This window comes from Tenrec ecaudatus, chromosome 2 (assembly GCF_050624435.1).
Source record: "Tenrec ecaudatus isolate mTenEca1 chromosome 2, mTenEca1.hap1, whole genome shotgun sequence".
Taxonomy (NCBI): Eukaryota; Metazoa; Chordata; class Mammalia; order Afrosoricida; family Tenrecidae; genus Tenrec; species Tenrec ecaudatus.
This window is the reverse complement of record NC_134531.1, coordinates 40,015,232-40,037,598: the sequence shown is the minus strand read 5'-3', so window position 1 is coordinate 40,037,598 and position 22,367 is coordinate 40,015,232. Positions and strand designations below refer to the sequence as shown.

At 44.3% G+C, this 22,367-nt stretch overlaps 1 protein-coding gene across 1 annotated transcript in view; it reads left to right on the top strand.

Annotated features, from left to right (window-relative positions):
• The window catches only part of MROH2B (maestro heat like repeat family member 2B), a 104,126-nt gene that overhangs the window by 71,638 nt on the left and 10,121 nt on the right, over positions 1–22,367 (top strand). Inside the window, exons 25-37 of the mRNA XM_075542646.1 lie at positions 4,514–4,649; positions 4,748–4,843; positions 5,047–5,136; positions 5,463–5,583; positions 6,069–6,166; positions 12,363–12,515; positions 14,779–14,936; positions 15,574–15,700; positions 16,216–16,403; positions 17,899–18,039; positions 18,452–18,566; positions 19,383–19,529; positions 19,790–19,972. Coding sequence (XP_075398761.1) covers positions 4,514–4,649; positions 4,748–4,843; positions 5,047–5,136; positions 5,463–5,583; positions 6,069–6,166; positions 12,363–12,515; positions 14,779–14,936; positions 15,574–15,700; positions 16,216–16,403; positions 17,899–18,039; positions 18,452–18,566; positions 19,383–19,529; positions 19,790–19,972 — 1,753 coding nt within the window. The remainder of the gene's footprint in view (positions 1–4,513; positions 4,650–4,747; positions 4,844–5,046; positions 5,137–5,462; positions 5,584–6,068; positions 6,167–12,362; positions 12,516–14,778; positions 14,937–15,573; positions 15,701–16,215; positions 16,404–17,898; positions 18,040–18,451; positions 18,567–19,382; positions 19,530–19,789; positions 19,973–22,367) is intronic.

Here is a 22,367-nt window from a genome sequence, read left to right as displayed (position 1 = left end):
TTTCCATTTCTTCCCTGGATTTTTAAACGTTGATGGTGGTCTTCTCTCTCTTACTCTACTATTCTTATGACTGTTGTTATTTTATTCTTGCTGTTTTATCTTGTTTTTGTTTTTTACCGTTACTGCTGGGTGCCCCAGTCTGTGAAGCACAGGAGGAGGAGATGCAGGGTGATAATAACTGGCAAATGGCTTTTCGAGGATGTGGGGGGTGGGAGATAGGAAGGGGATGGGGATTGGGGGAGCAATCACGGAATCCGGAAGGGGGAGGGAGCACTGGAACTGATTGTGGTTATGTATGTACAACTCGTTTTAAAAGCGATTTAACCATGGAGGTGTATGAATTGTGAATATTATAGCAAGAAAACCACTGGAGTGTGGAGGAGGAATGTTGATACGATGTGAGAAATGTAGACAATGTCATTGAACATAGGTATAGAAATTGTTTAATGGGAACCTAATTTTCCATGTAAACTCTCCCCAAAATACAATATATATATATATATATATATATATATAATATATTAGTGAAAGGAAGAAACAAGGAGGGAGCGCATACACCATTCCAGTAGGCTTTAGAATCTGGAACAAAGGTGCATTTGGAACAGTTCAGCCCTTGAGTGAAGTCCTTGACAAGAGCCTTCTGCTTAGCATCCCCTGTTTCAGTCTGTTCATTCATTCACTTATGAGAAAAACATATCAAACATTTCCCAAAAATACAAAGGTAAATCAAAAAATATATTGCTACTAGAGTTCCAGAGCATACGTACACATGTTTTGTTTTGTTTAATGTATTTAAATATGCCTCTGTTGTCCGTGAATGCCTTCAAACAAGTCCTCTCGGCTATACACCAGTTTACTCTCATGTAAAGTCCTGTGCTAGTCCACGTCGACTAGAGAAACAAATTCATAGACACATGTGTATAAGAAAGAGCTTTATATAAAAGAGGTATTGTGTTTGAGAAAACATCCATATACAAAAGCCCCGTCCGGACCAGGCCATAAGTCTGATATTAGCCCACGTGTCTGATACTAGTCCATAAATTCCTCTTTTGACTCACGCAGTACATCCATTGATGCTGAATGCAGGAAGATCATAGGTCAGTGGGTAGAAGGTATTGTGGATCCAGTGGCAGTGGAAGCATCTCAACGCTTGCCTGGGTCTCCACATGTCTCCTCCAGCTCTGAGTATCTCCGCAGAAAAGGGAAGGCAGAGAGAGATGGGGTCTGGCAATTTATCTCTGCTGTGCATCCAAAAGAGGTCATCCAGCTGTGACCTGATTGACAGGCCAGATTCCATCCCTTTGCTCAAATTGACAGGAGATTATGTAACTGCCACAGGTGCCTTCCAAAACTAAGGTCCAATCAAAACAATAACTTTCAAGGAGATCTGCTGGACTTATTAAATGCAAAGCAGAGAGGTCAGCTCAGAAAGTCATGGTAACTGGTCTTTAGGGTTCCCAGGAGAAAATCTTGAATATTTTCACAAAGGATATACAATGATCACAGGGCATTATTATAAAGAAAATTTAAGAAAATTGGTGGGGAAAATGGCCAGGAAAATTGTACTGAGGATTCCCCACCCCTGCATGTACTCATACTTCAAGGGTAGCCAGGACTGTGCTTTGAGCATTCAGTTGGGAAACTTATCCCCATCTACCCTACAACTCTGATCTTGCCCCTTCAGGCACCTTTTTGTTCCTCAGACTCAAAGAACGTTTAAAGGAAGTGTGGTTGGGGTCCCTCAAGCATGCCAAACCTTCTGTTTTGATGTGTGTAAACTGAAGAATGCAGACTCTTTGGGGAAGGGTCAGAGACCTGGGAACACTACCTTCTGAAGTATGTAGACCTACCCAGAATATATGTCAAGAAACAGTAGCTTCCCATATAAATACTTTTGTTTAATAAATGTTTCTATCATTTTTGTAGCAATATTTTTAGCTTACCTAGTAGAGCAATAATTCTACTTTCAAACTAATTTTTCTCAAGCTGTTCTCTTCATTCTGTGTCTTTTTTTCATATCTGTCTGTGTATTCTAGGTGTTGTGTCTGGAAGAAATGCATAAAAATCCATGGAATTTCCCAATAAATTTCATTTTATAAAAAAATATTTTTCAAAAATTTTAAATAATATATTTTATTGTCATGAAGAATGAAAAAAACACACATCTTTAAAAACAGAACAAGAAAGAAATAAGAGTTAACTGTTAAAATTTGGAAAGTACAGAAAATTTCTGAACATTGTGGAAATCACCCATCATCTCCCTCTTGTTAACATTTGTACATATTTCCTCTAATTCGTTCCCTAGCCATTCATTTTTGTTACAGACTTAAGATCCCATTCTGCTTATGATTGTTTAAGCCTCTCTTCTCTTACTTCATCTTATATACTCCCAGGTTCTTTCTGATGTTTCAGGAATATTTTTAATAAATTCCCAATAGCCCATAGTATACCTTATCTCCATATTATTGCTACATTTAATGTGCTGCCTGGTTTTTAAATCTATAAATAATACTTAGATGAACACATTGTTGAATGAAAAAAGAACTCTCTAGACTTCCAGTTGATAACAGTTGGCAATTTGGTTCAGTAAATCTTCTGAGCGGCATTTCCTGTAGGAAGCATTGAGCTAGGTCCTAAAGGGATAGTGCTGAATGAAGTATGGCCCTTCCCTGACAGAGTTTGAGCCTACTGGGGAAAATAGACACAAAGTACACCCACATCATTTCTCTAAAATATGGTTAGAGGTGAAATAAGTGAAGCCATGGGTGTCCATGGTAGCCTAGATGAGGAGGGGTTGAGGAAAGCTCAAGTAAATAAACCTCCAAAGAGCTAAAGGAGCCGTGGTTGGCATAGTGGGTTATGTGTTAGGCTGCTACCTAAAGGTTCATGGTTGGAAACCAGCAGATGCTCGATAGGAGAAAGATGAGACTTTCTGGTCCTATAAAGATTTGCAGACAGTTCTACTCTGTTCTGTAGGGTCAATATGAGTCAGAATCAGCTCAGTGGCAGTGGATTTGTTTGGGGGTTTATTAAGAGCTAACCAAGTTCTATCTAACACAGTGGTATCGTTTAGAAATATAATTCAAGCCACCTATGTCATTTGCAATTTTCTAGTAGTCATTTTAGAAAATTAAAAGAAAACTGGTTAATTTTAATATATAGTTTAGTTGATGCAATACCTCCTGTATATTATTATTTCAATATGTTTTAACTAAAAAATTAATGAGATCATGTATATTACTTTTTATACTAAATCCTCAAAATCCAGTGTGCATTATAATAGTATAGCACATCTTAATTCATATAGCCAGACAGGGCCACAGACAAAGCAAAACTCGCTGCCATCTGCTAGGACAGGGTAAAACAGCTCCTATGAGTTCCTGAGACTGTAACTCTTCACCCAAGTAAAAAGCCCCATCTTTCTCCCACAGAGCAGCTGGTGGTTTCAAACTGCTGACCTTGAACTAAGCTGCTCAATCCATAACCACTATGACATTGAAAACTAGTCTGCAGGGGCATAAGGTAGAGAGCAGTGGTTGCCTGGAGCCAAGGATGATGGAAGAAATTAACTGCAAAGGGGCTTGAGGTGGGATAGGGGGTGGGGGGAAGGTTGATAGAAATGTTCTATATTGATTGTAGTGGTGATTTCATGAATTTATACATCTATCAAAGCTCATTAAATTGTGCATTTTAAGTAGGTCATGTTGTAGGTGCATGGATTGTACTGTACTAGGGTGATTCCTAACGAAAGCTCCAGCTGTTGAGAGGACTCTTCAGTATATATCCATGTATCCAGGAGGGTCTCCCAGTTAGTACTCACATGCACCCCTTCTGAACCTCTTTCACCTCACCCACCATCCAGGCACCTTTCTTTCTTTCTTAGCTCATTTCATAGCTGACACTTCTCATTGTAATTTATGTTTAATAAAAAATACACTTTGCATATTTATGGAATATTTTCATATTCTGAACTCATGTCTAAGTTTGGCCATATCCTTATGGTGACTGTAGTAGAAAGAAAGAAAGAAAGAAAGAAAGAAAGAAAGAAAGAAAGAAAGAAAGAAAGAAAGAAAGAAAGAAAGAAAGAAAGAAAGAAAGAAAAGCGAAATAGAGGGGACCAGAGGGAAGAAGAAATACTAGATAAAATGTTGTAAGAAAGAGAAGACATGCAAATCAATACAACTTGCTGCCTCAGACTTAGAATCTAATTGGAAAGATCTCGCGCATGCACATAAACACATTCTGGGGGTGCGGGGGAGTAGGTTAAAGTTATCAGAGATTATATGATAAAATGTTTAGTAATATAAAATGAGCGATCATTTATAGATCACTCTAGTAAATGAGGCCTGAGGCATATTGACTATTCTCACCAATGCAGTTTGATCCCAAGTTCCCAAACTTACTTTCAACATCCCAGAAAACGTCTTTGACCTCTCCAGGGCTGACTGGCATTTGTTGGGCTGTGTGCTGCTGTCATGGCAGCACCCACGCCTCTGTCTGGCTCTCATTTCAGTGTGCTGAAACCTCAGCTCTCCCTGAAAGATAATCTCAGTATTCTCGAAGAGAACATCCGAAGGCTGCTGCCCCTTCCACCGCTGGAAAAACTCAGAAACGAAGGCCAAACTGACCAGGACAGGGAGCACATTAAAGTAGGTGGGGTCAGGCGGGGGCAGCGCCGGCCAACGTCGGTGGTGGGGCTGATGCTCGCTGGGCAGCTTGCGCTTCACACTCCCACCTTTGCTTTCAGTTCCTCTATGAGCGCTCCATGGATGCCCTGGGCAAGCTGTTGAAGACGATGATATGGAACAATGTGACTGAGGAGGCTTGCCATGAAATGTTTAATGTGAGACAGATCCCACCCCTCTCACGTGGACCCCCCTCTCCTCTCCGCTCCTCCATAAGGCCCACCAACTCAGCCGCGACCTCTTCCTGGGAGCTGGTCACGTTGACCCACGGACCCCACAATAGACGGCAGGGCCCCTGAAGCGCCATCAGTGGGGGCTCCAAAGAATGTGGAGCAAAGGCTGTGTGTTCTTTACCCAACAGCTTCTCCGAATGTGGCTCGTTTCCCCGCGAGAGTGGGAGAGAGAAAGGGCCTTTCAACTGACAGCCAAGATCCTAGAGAAGGATGCCGAGGTAAGTGTGCCAGCGTGCCAGGAAATGACACTGTGGGGAGCTGCTTGTGTGAGGCCTTCTGGAATGTTCCAGCTCCTGCCGGCCAAGTCGCCGACCCCTCAAGAGATGCCCCCTAATTCCCGCCAGGGCTCGCACCCCAGAATGTGGTCCTGGGGTTCTCTTTGCCCTAAAGGAGTCGGGCCTTTTTAGAAGAAAGTTCAACTCTTGTTTGCATTCTAAGACCCTCCAAAGAGAACGTGAGGGATGAATGCGTTGTGTTGGGAATACCCCAGGACACCGCCCCCCACAACCACCACCTCACACTGGGGTGCCTCTTTCGCCCACAGGCTCCAGAGAACTTCAAAATTGGCGCTCTTCTCGGGCTCCTGGCCCCGCACTCCTGCGACACCCTGCCCACCATCCGCAAGGCTGCTGTTAGCTCAGCCATCGGTCTGTTCTTCATAAAAGGTGAAACAAGCGATGGGACACCTACAGATGAATGGCACTGACCCTGCTTTTGTTCGGGGTTCCCCTCTGGATGCTCCGATGCATGCCTCTCTCTTCCCTCTCCACTCCCCTCGCCGTCCTCCTCTAGGTCAGCCGTTTCTGGGTTCTAATACTCATATATGTCACAAGTCCCCGGATGATGCACACTGTTTAAGAACTCGGCTACTAGCTAAAAACACTGGCGGTTCAAATCCACCCGCAGGAGTCATGGAAGAAAATTCTGGGGATCGCCTTCCAAAGGGTCACAGCCCAGAACCCCCTAAAATCAGCAAAATCAGACTAAAATCAGCAAAAAAAATGGCTCCTGATATTGGGTGTTCCCAATGCCGTATGAATCAGGGAGACTCCATCAGTGGTCTCCCCCAGATCCCTGGCTTCATTTAGCCAGTCTCTCCAAGCTCCTCCTGGGTCCTGGAGCTCAGGTGTTTCTTCTCCCTTGTCCACAGGCATACACCTGGAAATGGACAGATTTGAAGGTATTCAAGAAGGTGTGGGATGTGATGACGCTGAGGTCCAGATCAAGATTTCTTCTAAACTGGCTAAGGTAATTCGTGTGGGAGACTGGCTGAAGGATGTGGAGATGATTCTGGGTTGATATCTAAATCAGGAAGCTGTGTCATCCTCACTACAGACAAAAGCCTCTGTCTACCTCTTTGAGCAAATGAAAGACCCTCTGATCGTCACTCTTTGACCATAGGTGCCAGTGCGAAGCAGCACAACCACTGATCGCTCTGTCCTCCAACTTTGGGAAGTGCGTGGGTGGAGTGCAAGGATCACAGGCATTGGAGTCGAATCAGATGCACCCGGTGTGCGCTGCTAGACGCTCAGTCTCCTCATCTTCAAGGAGGGAGAGCATTACTTTCCTCTCAGGGCTGTTGTTAGAGTGGCCAATTAATTCATTTATTCAATTACCCGTTCCTTCACCTATGTCTCCTTAGAATTTAACATATGCTTGGCCACATTCCAAACTCTAAGGCTAAAAAAGGGGAAATCTCTGCCTTCACGGAGCTTATATCCATCCACATAGAGAGACAGGCTTATGCATATAATGTCAAGCAGTGATAACCGAGGAAATAATAATAAAGCCATATAAGGGACTAAAGCTGAAGGAGGAGCGCTCTCCCAGGGGTGGTCCCTCTGAGGAAGTGAACCAGGGACACAACTGACAAAGAGCATTCCAGGCAGAAGGGACACAGCTAGTACAGGGCTTCTGCGATAGAAAAAAAGATGGGAAATGAGATCTAAGAAAATAACTCAGGATGATTCTTTGATGTCAGAACCATGATAATATCTTGTTAAGGACCTTGCCTTACAATCCAGTTGAAATCAGAAGGCTGTGGAGAGTTTTCAGACAAAGAATTGGGGCCATGGTGTATAATTATGTCATTGAAAGCACAAAGGCATCCCATGTAAGGTGGCATCATTTATAACTGAGACATTGTGATTTATGTGTGTGTTATAACGGGGGAGGGTGTCTTGGTGGTGTAGTGGTTACATATTGGGCTTTGATCCACATGATTGGAAGTTTGAGACCACCAGCCCCTCTGTGGGAGAAAGACTGAACTTTCTACTCCTGTAAACAGTCTCCGAACCCCACAAGGAGTCGCTGTGACCCAGCATTGACACAATGGTAGCGAGTCTGGTAGGACAGAAAGAATGAATTATTGAATATGCTTCTTCTTCCTAAAGTCTCTGTAACTCTCACCAAATGAGCCTTTCCTGCATGGCTCTGGGTAAGAAGTGGGGAAAGACATCTATAGGATTCATCTTGAAAAATTGTGAACAAGATTCATTGTGAGTGCCATCCTTCTGCATATAAAATAAGCCTTCTGAGAAACAGGTGGGAGGGGTGGAGGCTCACCACCAGAAAGAGCTTGGAGTGGAGCACAGCCTCTGGGCCCTGAGATCCCTGTGCAGTGAGCCTCCTGGACCCAGACGATGGCTGTGTCAACAGGATTCACAGCAGAGTCAAGAGTCAGAGCATGAGACAGCGGGTGGACTTCCTAGCCCAAAGAACAAGTAAAGGTGTGTGCTTTGAAGCATGAGGTTGACTTATGAAGTGGGATACTTCTGGGCCTTTAATAGGGGAGGGGGAACACCTGGGCTTGCTGACCCATGGAGATGGAGCTGAGGGTCTGCCAGTTGTGGCTTACTGGAGTGAATGCCTCTGGGAAGCATTCAAGGAGTTGAGTTCACTGACCCACGGAGATGGAGCTGAGTACTTTGGGGTTAGGACTAATTGGCAGAAACCTGAGGTCCTTTACCAGGGACCATTCCCTCCTGATGGTCTCTTGTGACCAAAGTATATGAGACAAAGTCTTGCTATTCTCTCTTCTAAGGAGCAAGCTGGCTGTACTTCTTCCAAGATGGATTTCTTTGTTCTTCTGCTAGTTCATGGTACTTTCAATATTTTTCTCCCCCACCGAAATTCAAATGCAGCCATTATTTTGCATTCATCCTCATTCAATAATGAACATTCACATGTGCATGAGGTGATTTTAAATAGTATGACTTGGGTCAAGTGCGTCCTAGTTCTCAAAGCAACGTCCTTGATTTTCAACATTTTGACTAAGTCTGGGCAGCAGATTGACCCGATGCCATACATTATTGGATCCCTTGACTGCTTGAGCAAGACACAATCCTTCACAACCTCAGTATTTTCTTCACAATATTTCCAGTTAGTCTAGTTGTGACTATTTTGGTTTTCTTTACATTGAGTTGCAATCCATACTGAAGGCTACAAGCCTTAATCTCCATCTGCAAGAGCTCCAAGTCCTCCTCACTGTCAGCAAGAGAGGCTGTGTCAGTCCCCCTCCGCCCAGAAGAATGCATGTCAGAGGACAGCACTGACGCTACAGCTCCAGGAGAGGGATGTGTCTGATCAGAGCACACAGGGGCCAATGAGGTGGGAGGAATAAAGAGTGAAGCACATCCTGGCCCACCAAGCCTTGGGGACAATATTTCTGCTCAGTGCAGCCAATGTGCACAGAGAGGACCATAGGGCCAAACCCACCATGAGACAGGACATTCCTCACTAACCCATAACACCACAGAGGACAACACTGGAGACCCCTGGCAGGAATTTTGGCCACCCTGACCCAACCACACTGGGGCAAGATGCTGGGGGTGTGCAACAGAGCAGCAAAGGGAGCAAAGCAATGAAGTCCCCAGGGAAACACCAAAAATTGACTGTGGGGCCAGGGTGTGGCATCCCATCAGACTCCCCTGGAAATCAGTCATAAAGGACAACGAATAGATCTTGGACTATTTATAGGCTTTTCTTTTTTTCTTTTTTCTTTTTTTTTTGTCGTAGCCTTTTTGTTGTTGTAGCTATTGTTTTATTTTTATTTTCTATTGTTGCTTTGTTGTGTTCTGTCTTCAGTTTGTGCATATTGTTGTCACTGCATGTCTATTTGGATGGTAATAGGTTGGAAGAGAGAACAACGGGATGACAGTTCCAGGGGGAATATGGGAGAGGGGAAGGTGGGGAAAAGGAAGTGGTTGTTAACAAACCCAGGAACAAGGGAACAACAAGTGATCCAAAATTGATCCCAAGGAGGGTGTAGGAGATCTGGTAGGGCTTGATCAAGGGCAATGTAACCAAGAGGAATTACTGAAACTCAAATGAAGACTAAACATGATAGTGGGACAAGAGGAAAGTAAAAGGAAATAGAGGAAAAAACTAGGAGGCAAAGGGCATTTATGGAGATCTAAATACAGGCATTACATATGTAAATATATATAAAAATGAGAAAATAGATCTATGTACATATATTTATTGGTTTAGTGTTAAGAAAGAAGATGGACATTGGGCCTCCCTCAATGTAAGAACACTTTGTTCTAATAACCCAGCATTCTTTGATGCTCACCTTCCCGACATAATTTGATCACTGAAGACAAAGCGGGTGCATAAGCCAATGTGGTGAAGAAAGCTGATGGTGCCTGGTTATCAAAAGATATAGCATCTGGGGTCTTAAAGGTTTGAAGATTTTAAAAAAAAGTGGCCATCTAGCTGAGAAACAACAAAGCCCACGTGTAAGAAGCACAGCAGCCTGTGTGATCATGAGGTGTCGATGGGATCAGGTATCAGGCATCAAAGACCCAGAGCAGAAAATCATAATGTGAATGGTGGGGTGGGGGGAGTGTGGAATGGAGGCCCAAAGCCAATCTGTAAGCAATTGGACATCCCCTTACAGAAGGGTCGTGGGAAGAAGACAGGCCAGTCAGGGTGCTCTATAACACCGATGCATACAGCTTTCCTCTGGTTCTTTAATGCTTCCTTCCCCACTCACTATCCTGACCCAAATTCTACCTTATAAATCTAGCTAGACCAGAGCATGTACATGGGTACAGATAAGAGCTGCATACACAGGGAATACAGGACAGATAAACTCCTCGGGACCAATATTGAGAGCAGCCATACCAGAAAGGGAAGGGGAAGGTGGGGCGGGGGAAAGAAAGAGGGAACCGATCACTATCTATAACCCCCTCCCAGGGGGATGAACAACAGACAAGGGCATGTGGGGAGACACTGGACAGTGCAAGACATGAAAAAAATAATTTGTAAATTATCAAGGATTCATGAGGAAGGGAGGAGGTGGGGGGGGGGAGATGAGCTGATACCAAGGGCTCAAGTAGGAAGAAAATACATACAAAATGACGATGACACATATGTACAAATGTGCTTGAGACAATGGATAGATGGATGGAGTGTGATAAGAGCTTTACGAGCCCCCCTAATAAAATGATTTTTAAAGGGCTGTTTCATCTCCATCTCACAGATTAATAGACCTTCTTTCACCTAATAAACCTTCCTGATACTGCGTTCTTCTTCATGTACTCCAACTTATCTAATTATTTATTTGTTCAGCATGTAGACTGAATAAGTATGGTGAGAGGATGCAACCTGAAGCACACCTCTGGTGATCTTTAAACCACACAATATTCCCTTGTTCTGTTCCTATAGCTGCCTCTTGATCCATGTATACTATACATTGTATAGGTTCTGCATTAGCACAATTAAGTTTTCTGGGATTCTCATTTTTCTCAAGGCAATCCAGAGTTTGTTATGAATTACATGGTTAAGTGCCTTTGCTTAGCTAACAAGTAGACATCTTACTGATGGTCTCTGCTTTGAGCCAAGACACATCTGGGCTCATCAATGACATCCCTTGTTCCACTTCCTCTTCTGAACCTGGCCTGAATCCCTGGCCACTCTGGCAGTATACTGCTGCAACCCGTGTTGCATGAGCTTGAGCAAAGTTTGGGTTGCATGTGATATTAGTGATACTCTTCTATAAGTTGCACATTCTTTTGGGTCACTTTTCTTTGGAATGGGTATAAATATGGATCCCTTACATTGATACCAATCAAACACCCTTTATAGTTTTGGGACCTAGGCACCAATGTTGTGAATGTTTATGTTCTCTTGGCCATTAATTGACTGCTGTTAGCAATGGAACCTGGGAGATAAAAATCGATGAGAATGCATAATAGGAAAACATTGTGTGGATACTAAAAACCAACTAAAAATTAGCATGCCACTTAGTGCATGTTGATAGGATTTTTAAACTCTCAAACCTTAGCCATTCTTTGGTAAATTTAAGCCTTGTTTCCTTTGTGTTTTAACCGTTCTGTTGACATATAATTCACACATCATACAATTCAGTAGCTTAAACACATTGAAAAGAGTGTGTAATCATCCTCACAGTCAACTCCAGAACATGCTCCTCACTCTTGGACTCATTATTATCAGCTCCCCATTTTCCCCAACCTCCTGTCACAGCCCAAGAAGCCATTAACTCTATATACTTACTTATCCTAGATTTCATACAAAGAAATACAGAAAAACAACAAACATAAGAAAACAAACCCTAACAGGCACAACAAAAGAAAACAGAGAAACACCTCACTCAAAAAGAAAGCAGAAAATAATAAGACCCAGAACAAACTCAAAATGCATCCAAAGGAAGAGAAAACAGCACAGGTTCAAACATTACTTAACCACATTTGCATTAATCCGCTTATCAATGCACTTTGTCCGATAGCAAGGCTATTAAAATCACTGGTCAGTGGCCAGAGGGGGATTCAACAGAGGCTTAATTTACAGGAGGATGCTGCAAATGAATTTTGAGCTTTTACTGTCACCGTGGCCTTGGATTTTATTCTTCACAGTCCCCGGATCGCACAGGCTGGTGTGCTTCTTCCCTGTGGACTTAGCTGATACCTCACTTAGATGACATCTTGTTTTATTTTGTTTTTTTTGCAAAACCATTGTATTGGGCACTAATACAGATACAATATCATTCCATAGTTCAATCACATCAAGCAATATTGCACAGTTGCTACCACAATCAATTTCCCATGATACATGAAATGTCTCTGGCAATGCTTTGTAATATGTAAATGGCTCTATAACGATTGCATGTTGTTTTTTCCCTGCTGGAATATGCTAGAACTCTAGCTCTGGAGAGGATTTCCATTTAGTACTGCTGGAATAGAATGAACATGAAATGAAAATAATAAAATCTCATGGAAATGTTGCTTAGAGTTAGAAAGTAATATCTATGTTCTCTTTTCGGATTTTTAAAATCTATTTTGTATGACCCTACACAGATGCTAACTGGCCAGAAAGCCTAGTGGTTTCTAGCATCCTAAAATGAGAATGTCAATCATATTGCAGGAGTCCAGAGAGACTGTGAGGTGGCTGCTAACATGAATCTTTCTGATTGCATCCTCAGATTGTCAGCAAATTTATCCCAAGTGAGGAAATTCGAATATTCTTGGAAGAAACACTGGATGGTCTGGAGACGCTCAATCCCACTTGCACAAAGGCCTGTGGCATCTGGATGATCACCGCCCTGAAGGAGCAGGGCGCAGTGTTGGAAGAGCAGGTGACCTGACAGCCACCTTTACAGTCAAGTAAAATTCTGATATTTTTAAGAGGACAACTCAGACGCTGCTTCCCAGTTTGTCCTTTGATGGACAACAGGCAGGAGCACCGAGAGACTAGAGATGCCACAAGAGACCCAAGTTATATATTACCAGGATTCATGTTGAGCTCTTGAGTCAACATAGACTTGTTACCTCTCTAGTTGTTGATCATAAAAACTTTCCAAACCATCTAAACCTTCTGTGATCAGAGGAAGCAGCTCTGAAGCTAGGGCATTCGGCTTCTAGCACTCTGAGCTAGTCCAGATCTGAAGGAATGAGAGGAACCTCCTGGGGACTGTTGCGACAGGCACTGAAGGCCAGTAGATTTCCTGATTCTAGTCTTCTGGACAAGTCTATTGTCCATGGAACCAGGAGAACCCTTGTTGGGGAAGATCCTCAATCTTTCCTCCCTTATGGCGTTCAAAGCAGGGAGAACAGGAATAAAATCAAGTTGTTGTTGTTGTTGTTGTTGTTGTCGTTGTCATTAGGTGCCTAGAGTCGGTTCTGATTCATAGAGATCCCACATACAACAGAATGCAACACTGACGGGCTGCACAATCCTTGTAATTATTCTCATTTTTGAGCCCATTGTTACAGCCATTGTGTCGATCCATCTTGTGGTGGACCTTGCTCATTTTTACTGCCCCTCTGCTTTACCAAGGATGATGTACTTCGGCAATGACTTGTCACTCCTGAAAACGTGCCCAAAGTACATGAGGCCAAATCTCACCATCCTTGTCTGTAAGAATAGTTGTTCCTTCTTTTGGTAGTCCATGGTCCTTTGGATGACCCTGCTAGTATTTTCTATACCAAGAAGAATAAGAATAATGATCCCATTAACCTAGAACCACTAGAATCACCCTTTAATCAGAAATCTGTCCTCCAATGTATGACTGTATGTCAGGATATGAAAAACGACCTCTAAACTAATTACTTTCCCATCAACTTTTGTTAATATATTGGGATTATCTCATGTGGAGGGCATAAGATTAGCCAAAAAAACAACGAAAGGTAAGAATTTTGGAGTGGTGGGTGTGTATAGCATATTGGGGAGATATTTACATAATAGGTAAAGGACTTAGATCCTTTCCGAGCAGTACTGACATGGTAATTGTGTTTGGAGAATATTTATTATTGAGGAATTATAATTCAGGGGGAAAAGGGGTCTTGTTTAACCTTAAGAAAAAGTATCAGAAAATTTTAGATGCCTTGAGAAGTTATCTCTCTCAGAAACTACAAGCAAAGTTAATTTAGATTATACTATGTCAAAACCCCCAAAATGTGATATCATTCCAGATTGCCCATAGACGAAGCTGCAAACTCAAAACAATGGCCTTCAATTCTTTCCTCTTTTCCATTAGATCTCTCCCCTTCATCACCTCTATGCTTTCTGTGCTTCTGTACCTTCCTCCTGTTCCAGAATTTGGGGGGCGGGGGTGGGGTGTTTTCTTGTATTTTTCTTTTATATCTCTTACACCTTTTTGCTTTATATCCTACCTGTGGCCGTCTTTCTACCTAGAGTGTCCTTCCCCACCTTACTTTTTGAAATCACTGCTGCTGCTGTTGTTTTTGTTGTTGTTAGATGCCATCGTGTTGACTCCAACCCATAGCCACCCTTGGCACAACAGAAGGAAACACTGCACGGCCCTGCACCATCCTCACAATTATTCCTGTACCTGAGCCCATTGATGCCACCACTGTGTCCGTCCATCTCATTGAGGGCCTTCCTCTTTGTCACTACGCCCCCCCACACACACACACTACATATCTTTGAAGACCCAAATGATATGTTCCTGTGCAGAGATCTCAATTGCTGCTGGATTCCTCCGTCAGTCGTGTGCACTCTGTACATAAATAAGCCTGTACACCCTTTGCCGTGTACCACCTGTGCACAGGCCTCTTCGTATAGGGCTGATAGGGTTGACTGCACCATTTACTCCTTTTGAGAAAGAGCCATGTAAATTCCCTATAGTAGTTTAGGACAGCATAATGCATGCATCCATTAAATGTTTGCTAAATTGAGTTAATAATAATACCCAATTCATCAATGCTTTTGAGTGAGACCACGGCTAGAATTGATTACTGTTTTTAGAGCTATTTATAATTCATTAACTCCAACCACCCACCCACAATATGCTCATGGTTAGTGCCCTTAGCCATTCGTATGGAGGGGAAATGGCAACTTCGTGTTTAACTCAGCTTGCTTTTTTGTTCGTTTTTTAGCTACTGGATATCTTGAACACAATTTATCATCACATGCCAGTCCTCAGACAGAAGGAGGAAAGTTTTCAGTTTATGCTAGAAGCCATATCCCAGATAACCAGCTTCCACGCGGATGCAGTTGTTGCCAATATTTTGCAGAAACCCCTTCCCTTTGACAGGTAGATTCTCATTCAACTGGACTCTTCTCCCAGGAAGGGCTACTGCCGCAAGGCATTGGAGGGGGGGTTGCTGGATGAAAAGAAGGCAGTAACGTCTCACTTTACTAATAATTCCAAGATTGGTACTTGGGTTGTATGTCACGTTTTCCCAAGTGGCTTTCAGACATCTCTTGTATGAATATTACTCAGTAAAACCTAAGAAAGCAAGAAGTTAGGTGGAAATCGGTCAGAGAAGAAAAACTCCAATAGTCCCCACTACGAGTGCTACAAATGTGTGAAGACTGAACCCTGTCAAAGGCAGAAGACTTTCCAAACCTAGAAAAACTAGGCAGTCCCATCAAGATCCAGCTCTCCCAGGATTTACTTTAGCAGGGTTCCTTGGCGGGGGAGGGAGATACCATAGGAATAAGTACTCGAAATCGACTATTCGCCTTTTTCTGGTTGCCCAAAATGTACCAATATGAGCAGTTTCCGTCTCCGAAAAACCTCAGGAACCCAAGGCGAGGATATTGGATTAAAACATATGCATCTGCCCTTGAACTCTAGATTCATGATACTACGGTTTCAAGGTGGGCCAAATGACACAGCTCAAGCTCCAAAGACTTAGCTTCACCCACTTCCTCTCTTGTCACCCTAGGGACACAAAGACCCTGTGGAAGACCCTGGCTGAGAACTCGGCCTCCAGTGGCAAGCTCTTGCCAGCCTTAATAGACAAATTGGACAGCGGGCTAGAGGGTGACATATTCACAGTGGATACGATTCCGGTGAGGTGGACAGCCCATCGCGTTTCTGGACTGTTGTCTTGCTTGTTGACCTAATCCCACCTAGGACTTAGTGAAGTAATATTAATTACACTATCCGCTTTCCCAGGATTTTAACTGAATATAGGACTATTAGGGCAGTGATTTTTGTCAGTAGCAGATTCCCATTTAGAAATAAATTTCTTCACAACCCAAAACAGGTGGGGGGAGGGGCTGGATAGACATATGTTTCTAAATACATCTGTAAAATATGCAAAGTATCCATTTCTGTTGAAAAACCCCAATTGTGGGAAAACATTACATTTTATAGAAATTATGCCCCCTCGGGTTTATAGCAGTTCCATGAAAGAACCCCAGTCTGAGCTGAGAAACATCCAGAAAATCACAGGCTCTCCATTTTTTGTTTTTATCTTGAACATGGTCAACTTGGAGAGCTATTGTGTGGGGAGAAAATAAACGTAGAGATCGTCATTGGAAGACAGGCGCCCATCTGACCAGGAGATCCTTTCTCCCCGCAGGTGGCCTGTGCGATGCATGAAGTGGTATCAGCAGGCACCCCTGTCACAGGCCTATACCCAGAATTGTTCACCCTCCTCTTGAAGCTGGTCAGCTGCACCCTGGGCCAGACTATACCTACTACAGCCTTGAGCTGGAGACGGCAGGTCTTGCAGCACGGAGAAACACAGGCGATCCCAGATCCCTGCAGGTAAAAGCCCACTCAAGAGAGCCCCGATCCCTGGACTGTCATGTCACCAACTGCTATTGTTGTTAGCTGCCCTGACGTCTGTACTGATTCATGGGGACCCCAGATGTAGAGAAGACAACAGCTTCATCATTGTCAAGGCTGTGACCTTTCAGAAGTAGATCGCCAGGCCTGTCTTCCAGCATACCAATAACTGAAATTAAGATCAAACCCATGGCCATTCATTGTGTTCCAACCTTGTATTGGGTTTCTGAGACTGTGAGTCTTCCCGGGAGCAGAAAACCTCATCTTGCTCCCGCTGATCAGCTCGTGAGGGCGAACGACGGATGTGGTAGTGGTTGATGTTGTCGCAATGGTTGAGGTAGCAGTATAACACCTAACCCACAGTGCTGCCAGGTTCCTAGTGCACCACCTCTGAGTGGGTTTGAACCGCCAATCTTTCCTCCAGTCATCAAACACTTACCCATTTACTCCACCGGGCATCATGAAGTAAAAGCAATTCTCCTTCCCCTAACACATTGATGCCAAGCCTCATAGTTGGTTCCTTGGCTTGTTTTTTCCCCGAGCCAATACCCAATAGAGTTGCCTAGGGAAGTCACATAAGGAATAAAGTAGTTAGGTTTTCATTCCTAGAGAACTCATTGTGTTTCCTTTGGCATCTTTCACGGGGGCCTTCCTAGGAAAGCTGGATATCTGTGATGCTCAAGGTCACCAGCAAAAGAACATTAAAAATAAATTTTGTTTCTCATCAGACCTAAGTAATTATCAGAGGAGTTATTTGGGGAGATCCTGTATCACATTGCTCAGTGTTTAGGCTTTTTTCCCTACTTTTCCAGGCCAGTATAAAATAATAGTGTATTCTTAGTTCAGACATTTTAAGCAGCACAGTAGATTTATCCGGGATAGAGGCAACAATGCATGCATAATAACGTGACAATAGTAAGAGCCATACCTGAGTCTGGGCCTGGACAAGAAATGGCAGATACTTCAAATCTGTTGGCTGGCAAGCAGGGATTGTGAGCCACTCCATTACCAGAGGCACCTTGATTCCAGCCATGCAACAAAGCAGCACCGTGGGTTAGGCGCTCGGCTGCTTACCACTAGGAAGCATCTGCTCCCATAAAGACTCACACTTTTGGAAGCCCTACATTGCATTGCTACGAGTTGTAAGCGACTCAACACCAGTGGGATGGGGCAATGTGAGAAGTGTTTTAAAATCAATGAAATACAGGTTTGGGGACTTTCTATCTGTGGCCTCGCCCCCTCCCCTTTCCCCCCTTGACAAGATTTTGTGACATTATTTACTGCTTCAGGTCATCGGGAGGCCCCTTTGGCACCAACATTGCAATGTGAAGTCAGGCTTCCTCTGTTCTGGCCTGCACACTCTCTATGAGCCCAGTGATGGGGAAGCATGGGGGGTCAGGAAGAGTAGACCAGATGACTCAGAATTCCTGTATGACCGGACTCACCTTGGTGCGGTACTGGCTGTCTCCTGCAGACTCTCAACCATGACTCTGAAATGTGTGCAAGCCCAAGCCATGAAAGAAGGTCTTGCAAAAGAATCCGATGAAGGGGACAACTTATGGGCTCTCCTCTGCACCCCAGATACCCACCACATTGGGGTGTGCGTGCTCGCGAGGTAACAGACGGCTCTCCTAGAAACAAATGCAAAGGAAGAAAACAAAAGCAGACAAAAATTCCGCAAAATCAAGGTCACTGAGAGTAGCTGACTCACTTGAGGAAGCGCAGCAAGAGAGGAGAAAGCAGAGTAGGGTGTAAAGGAGGGTGGGTATAGATGGGAGGGTCAACCATCCTCCTCCCGGCCCCACCCACTTCAAACAAACATGATGCCAGGGAACATCTGTAGTCTAGTTACATTTACATTGGGCACTTGGAGAGGCGATTTTAACGTGTAAACCTCGGTGCTCTTTTGTTGGGCATAGTTTTCAGATCTTTTATTTGTGTGGTACATAAATACACTAGGATTTCTTCCATTATGGGAGTCGGGGGGGCCGGTTTCTCTGCTAAAACTGGGGCCTCTCACTCCCTAGGAGCATGGCAATGTGGCAGCATGGAGTCATGCTGGAAATCATGGATCACCTGATTCTGTCTCTCACCTCTTCCTCGGAGAGCTACCGGACGACGGGCACTGCGTTCTTCTCTGAGGCAAGGGCACCAGCCCTCAGGGCAGGCTCTCCCAGGCCCCCCACATAGGTTCCCAAACTTATTTGGCTTACTGCTCCCTTTACAGAAAAGAGAAAATATATATTACTCAGCATGCCCCATCTCCCATCCCCTGTCCCCCGATCCTGGCAATTGGAAACACTTGTGCTACAACCCACAATCTAGGATAAGGTGTAGGCATCTGCTTTCGCAGCTGCCCTCTGATCCTCCCAGCATTCAGAGGGGGGTCTCGCCCACTTTGGGAAGCACTGCCTTCAGGCAGCTCTCTTGGGATCAATAGCTCTGCGAGAGCAGGAGTAATGGAAGGAGCCCGTCGAGGGGAGCTCTAGTAGTAGAAGGAACCCAGCTGCTTCCAGAAATACAGCCTCAATGCAGAAAGAGGAAGAGCGGCCCTCCATCTCTTCCTGCTTTCTGGTCTGATCCACAGAAATCAACCGGCCTGAACAGAGAAGGGCAGAAAGCGGATCTGGGCAGGGAAAGGCCAAGAGTGGCCAACAAACATATTATTGTCCCTCTCAAACTCTGGGATGAAAACGATCCCAACATATCCAGCCAGGAACATCAGCAGTGATCCCTCTTTTACCTGTCCCATCTATCCATTCAGACTAGCCGGTGTTGCGGCCAGCACGTCCTCATAACCTTGAGCTGTGGGCCGCTCCGTCTAGAGCCGAGCTTCTCCCCCCTGTCGTCGCCCACGGGCTTCCTCCCCTGCTCATTAACTCTAGCTGTTGATACTTGGGCACTCTCCTGAAGGGAGGCCACGCCCTTCACTAAGTGGGAGGAGGGTGTCCATTTCAGCTCATGAAGGAGCCCATCCTCTGGAAGCACGGGAATCTGCGAGACGTGCTGGTCTTGATGGACCAGAGCGCCTGGGACTCCAACGCCATCCTGAGGCAGATGGCCATCCGAGGCCTGGGCAACACCGCGCTAGGATCCCCGCACAAGGTACGAGGGGTGCGTGAGACAGAGGCTCACATAAGTTGAGCTTTTAAATATTAATTTTAGCTGAAAGAATCGTTTCCTAAGGGGCACACCGCAGTTCAGGATGAAATGCAAGCCCGAATGAACTGCTGACGTGACGGCGCTTGGGCGGACGTACATCTGTGAGGACAGGATGTTTTCCACTGGTTTGGGAACCCCCACCCACCCTACCCCAGACTACGTTGAAGCACGTTGGCAGTTACAAGCTTATTCTTCCAACATAGGTGAAGAAGCACAAGCAAATCATGTTAGAATCCATCATCAGAGGCCTGTATCACCTAGCCCGGACGGAAGTCGTCTGTGAAAGCTTGAAGGCTCTGAGAAAGATCCTGGAGTTGCTCACAGAACGCGATGTGAGCTTCTACTTCAAAGAAATAGTGCTGCAAACCAGAACTTTCTTTGAGGATGTAAGTCAGCCCATCCAAGAGTCCTCTCTTCCCCAAAGGACGTTCATGAACAGAAAGAGGTTCACGGCAGTGCCTATAGCAGTCAATTCCCGGGTTTAGGACCACATGCATTGGCTGGCTTCAGAGGTCACCGCAGACAATTTCTGTACAGGCCCTTGGGTACCTGGGTCTCTCTGCCTGAGGGAACAGGGAGGGCTGGGAATCAGGAGGGACCTGAGCAGCAAGAGTGGGAAGCAGATGCCTGGGTAGCATTGAGGAAGCAAAGAGAAGCAGCTCGTGATGAATCCCCCAGCTTCCTCGTGCCTCAGGACTGATTTTCACTTACTCAAGAGGTAACCCACACACTAAATGGCCCCTCCTTTGCTTTTTTCCTCCATGCCCTACTGCACCCCTAATCTCCTGGCATACTTCCTGGTCTTACCTTGAAAAAATATGGTTGCTATTGTTGTTATTAGGTGTCATCCATCTGTTACAGCTCATACCAAGCCTGCCTCCAAGAACAAAAGACTGCCAAGTCCTGCACCATCCTTTAAATGGTACCTGTGTTCGACCTCGTGGTTGCAGGCCCCATGTCGATTCTTCTGGTTCAGGGTCTTCGCACTAACCCTGTACTAAGCATGAAGTCCTTCTGCAATGACTGGTTCCTCTTCGTAGCACATCCAGAGTCTTTAAGACAAGTGTCACCATCCTTATTTGTAAGATTTCCGGCTATACAATACCAGAATTCAAAGACATCAATTCTTCTTCAGTCTTTCGTAGTCATTTCCAAATTTCACATGTATTTGAGGCAAATAGAAATACCATGGCTTGGGTCAGGGCACCTAAGTCTTCAAAGTAACATCTTTATTAACCCTTTAAGGAAATCTTTTTCAGCGTATGCTGTTGTTGTTGTTGTTGTTGGGTGCCATCAAGTCCATTTCAATTTCAACTCATCGTCACCCTGTGTACAAGAGAATGAGACACTGCCTGGTCCTGCAGCATCCTCGGTATTTTGTTCCGCTCGAGCCCATCATTGCAGTGACTGTGTTAGTCCATCTTGTTGGGGGTCTCCCTCTCTTTGGGTGACCGTCGACTTTACCTAGCATGATGTCCTTCTCCAGGACTACTCTGTCCTGATTATAAGTCCAAAGCACATGAGATGAGACAAAATCTTGCTGCCCTTGTTTCTAAGGAGCATTCTGGCTGTACTTCTTCCAAGACAGACCTGTTTGTTCTTCTGGTACTCCTTGGTACTTTCAATAACCTTCACCAACACAGTCACTCATATGCGTCGATGTTTCTTCAGTCTTCCTTAGTCAATGGCCAATGTCCACGTGCGCATGAGGCCATGGAAAATACCATACCCGGGATCAGGCACATCGGCATCCTGACAGTGACATTCTTATCCTTTAACACATCAAAGAAATCTTGTGCACAACTTTGCCCACTATAATCTGTCCTTTGATTTCATGAGTGTTGATTATGGACATAGGCAAAATTAAATTACCAACAACTTCAATATTTTCTCCATGTATCATGATGCTGCTTATTGATCCAGTTTTGAGGATTTTTCTCTTTTTTTATGTTGAGACCTTCCCCCATACTGCAATATGCAGTCTTTAATCTTCATCAGTCAGTGCTTCAACTTGTCATCACTTTCAGCGCAAAAGGTGATGTCAGCTGCATTTGGAAACTTGTCCGTGAGTCCTCCTTCCATTCGGATGCTGTGTTGTTCTTCTTATGCTCCAGCTTCACAGGCTATTGGCTCAGCATCCAAATGGAACGAGTACTATGACACAATGCAATGTTTTCCTGATTGTTCCAGTGGCTGCCTCTTCTATGTGCAGATTCCTCGTGAGCACGATGAAGTGTTCTGGAGTTCCCATTCTTCTCAATGTTATCCAGCATTTGTTACAACACAGACAGTGGAGTGCCTTTCTAAAGTAATGAAATTACATAATTATCATCCTGTACACTCTGTTTTCAGCCACGATCCTCTTACATCAGCAATGATACCTTTCACCCCACATTCTCTTCTGAATGCACTGCTCCAACTTTTGTCAATTATCTTCAGCAAATTTTTATCTGCCTATGATATTAATTATATTATTTGGAAATTCCCACCTCTCATTGGATCACCTTCTCTTTGGAACGGACATAACTATAAATCTCTGCCAGTTGGTTGACCAGGTAGCTGTCTTCCAAATTAATTGGCATAACTTCTTCATCTAGTCCATAAAAGAAACGAAAAATCACCCAGTAATCCTAGGTAGGGTAGGGAAGGGTCATTTTCCTTTAGACCTTCTAGAAAACTAGATTTTATTATCTATTTCTGGTTTACACTAAAATCAATGTGAAATTCACTTAACATGTCAAACTGGAATCGAGTATTTTATAGTTTAACCTTGTTTCTTCA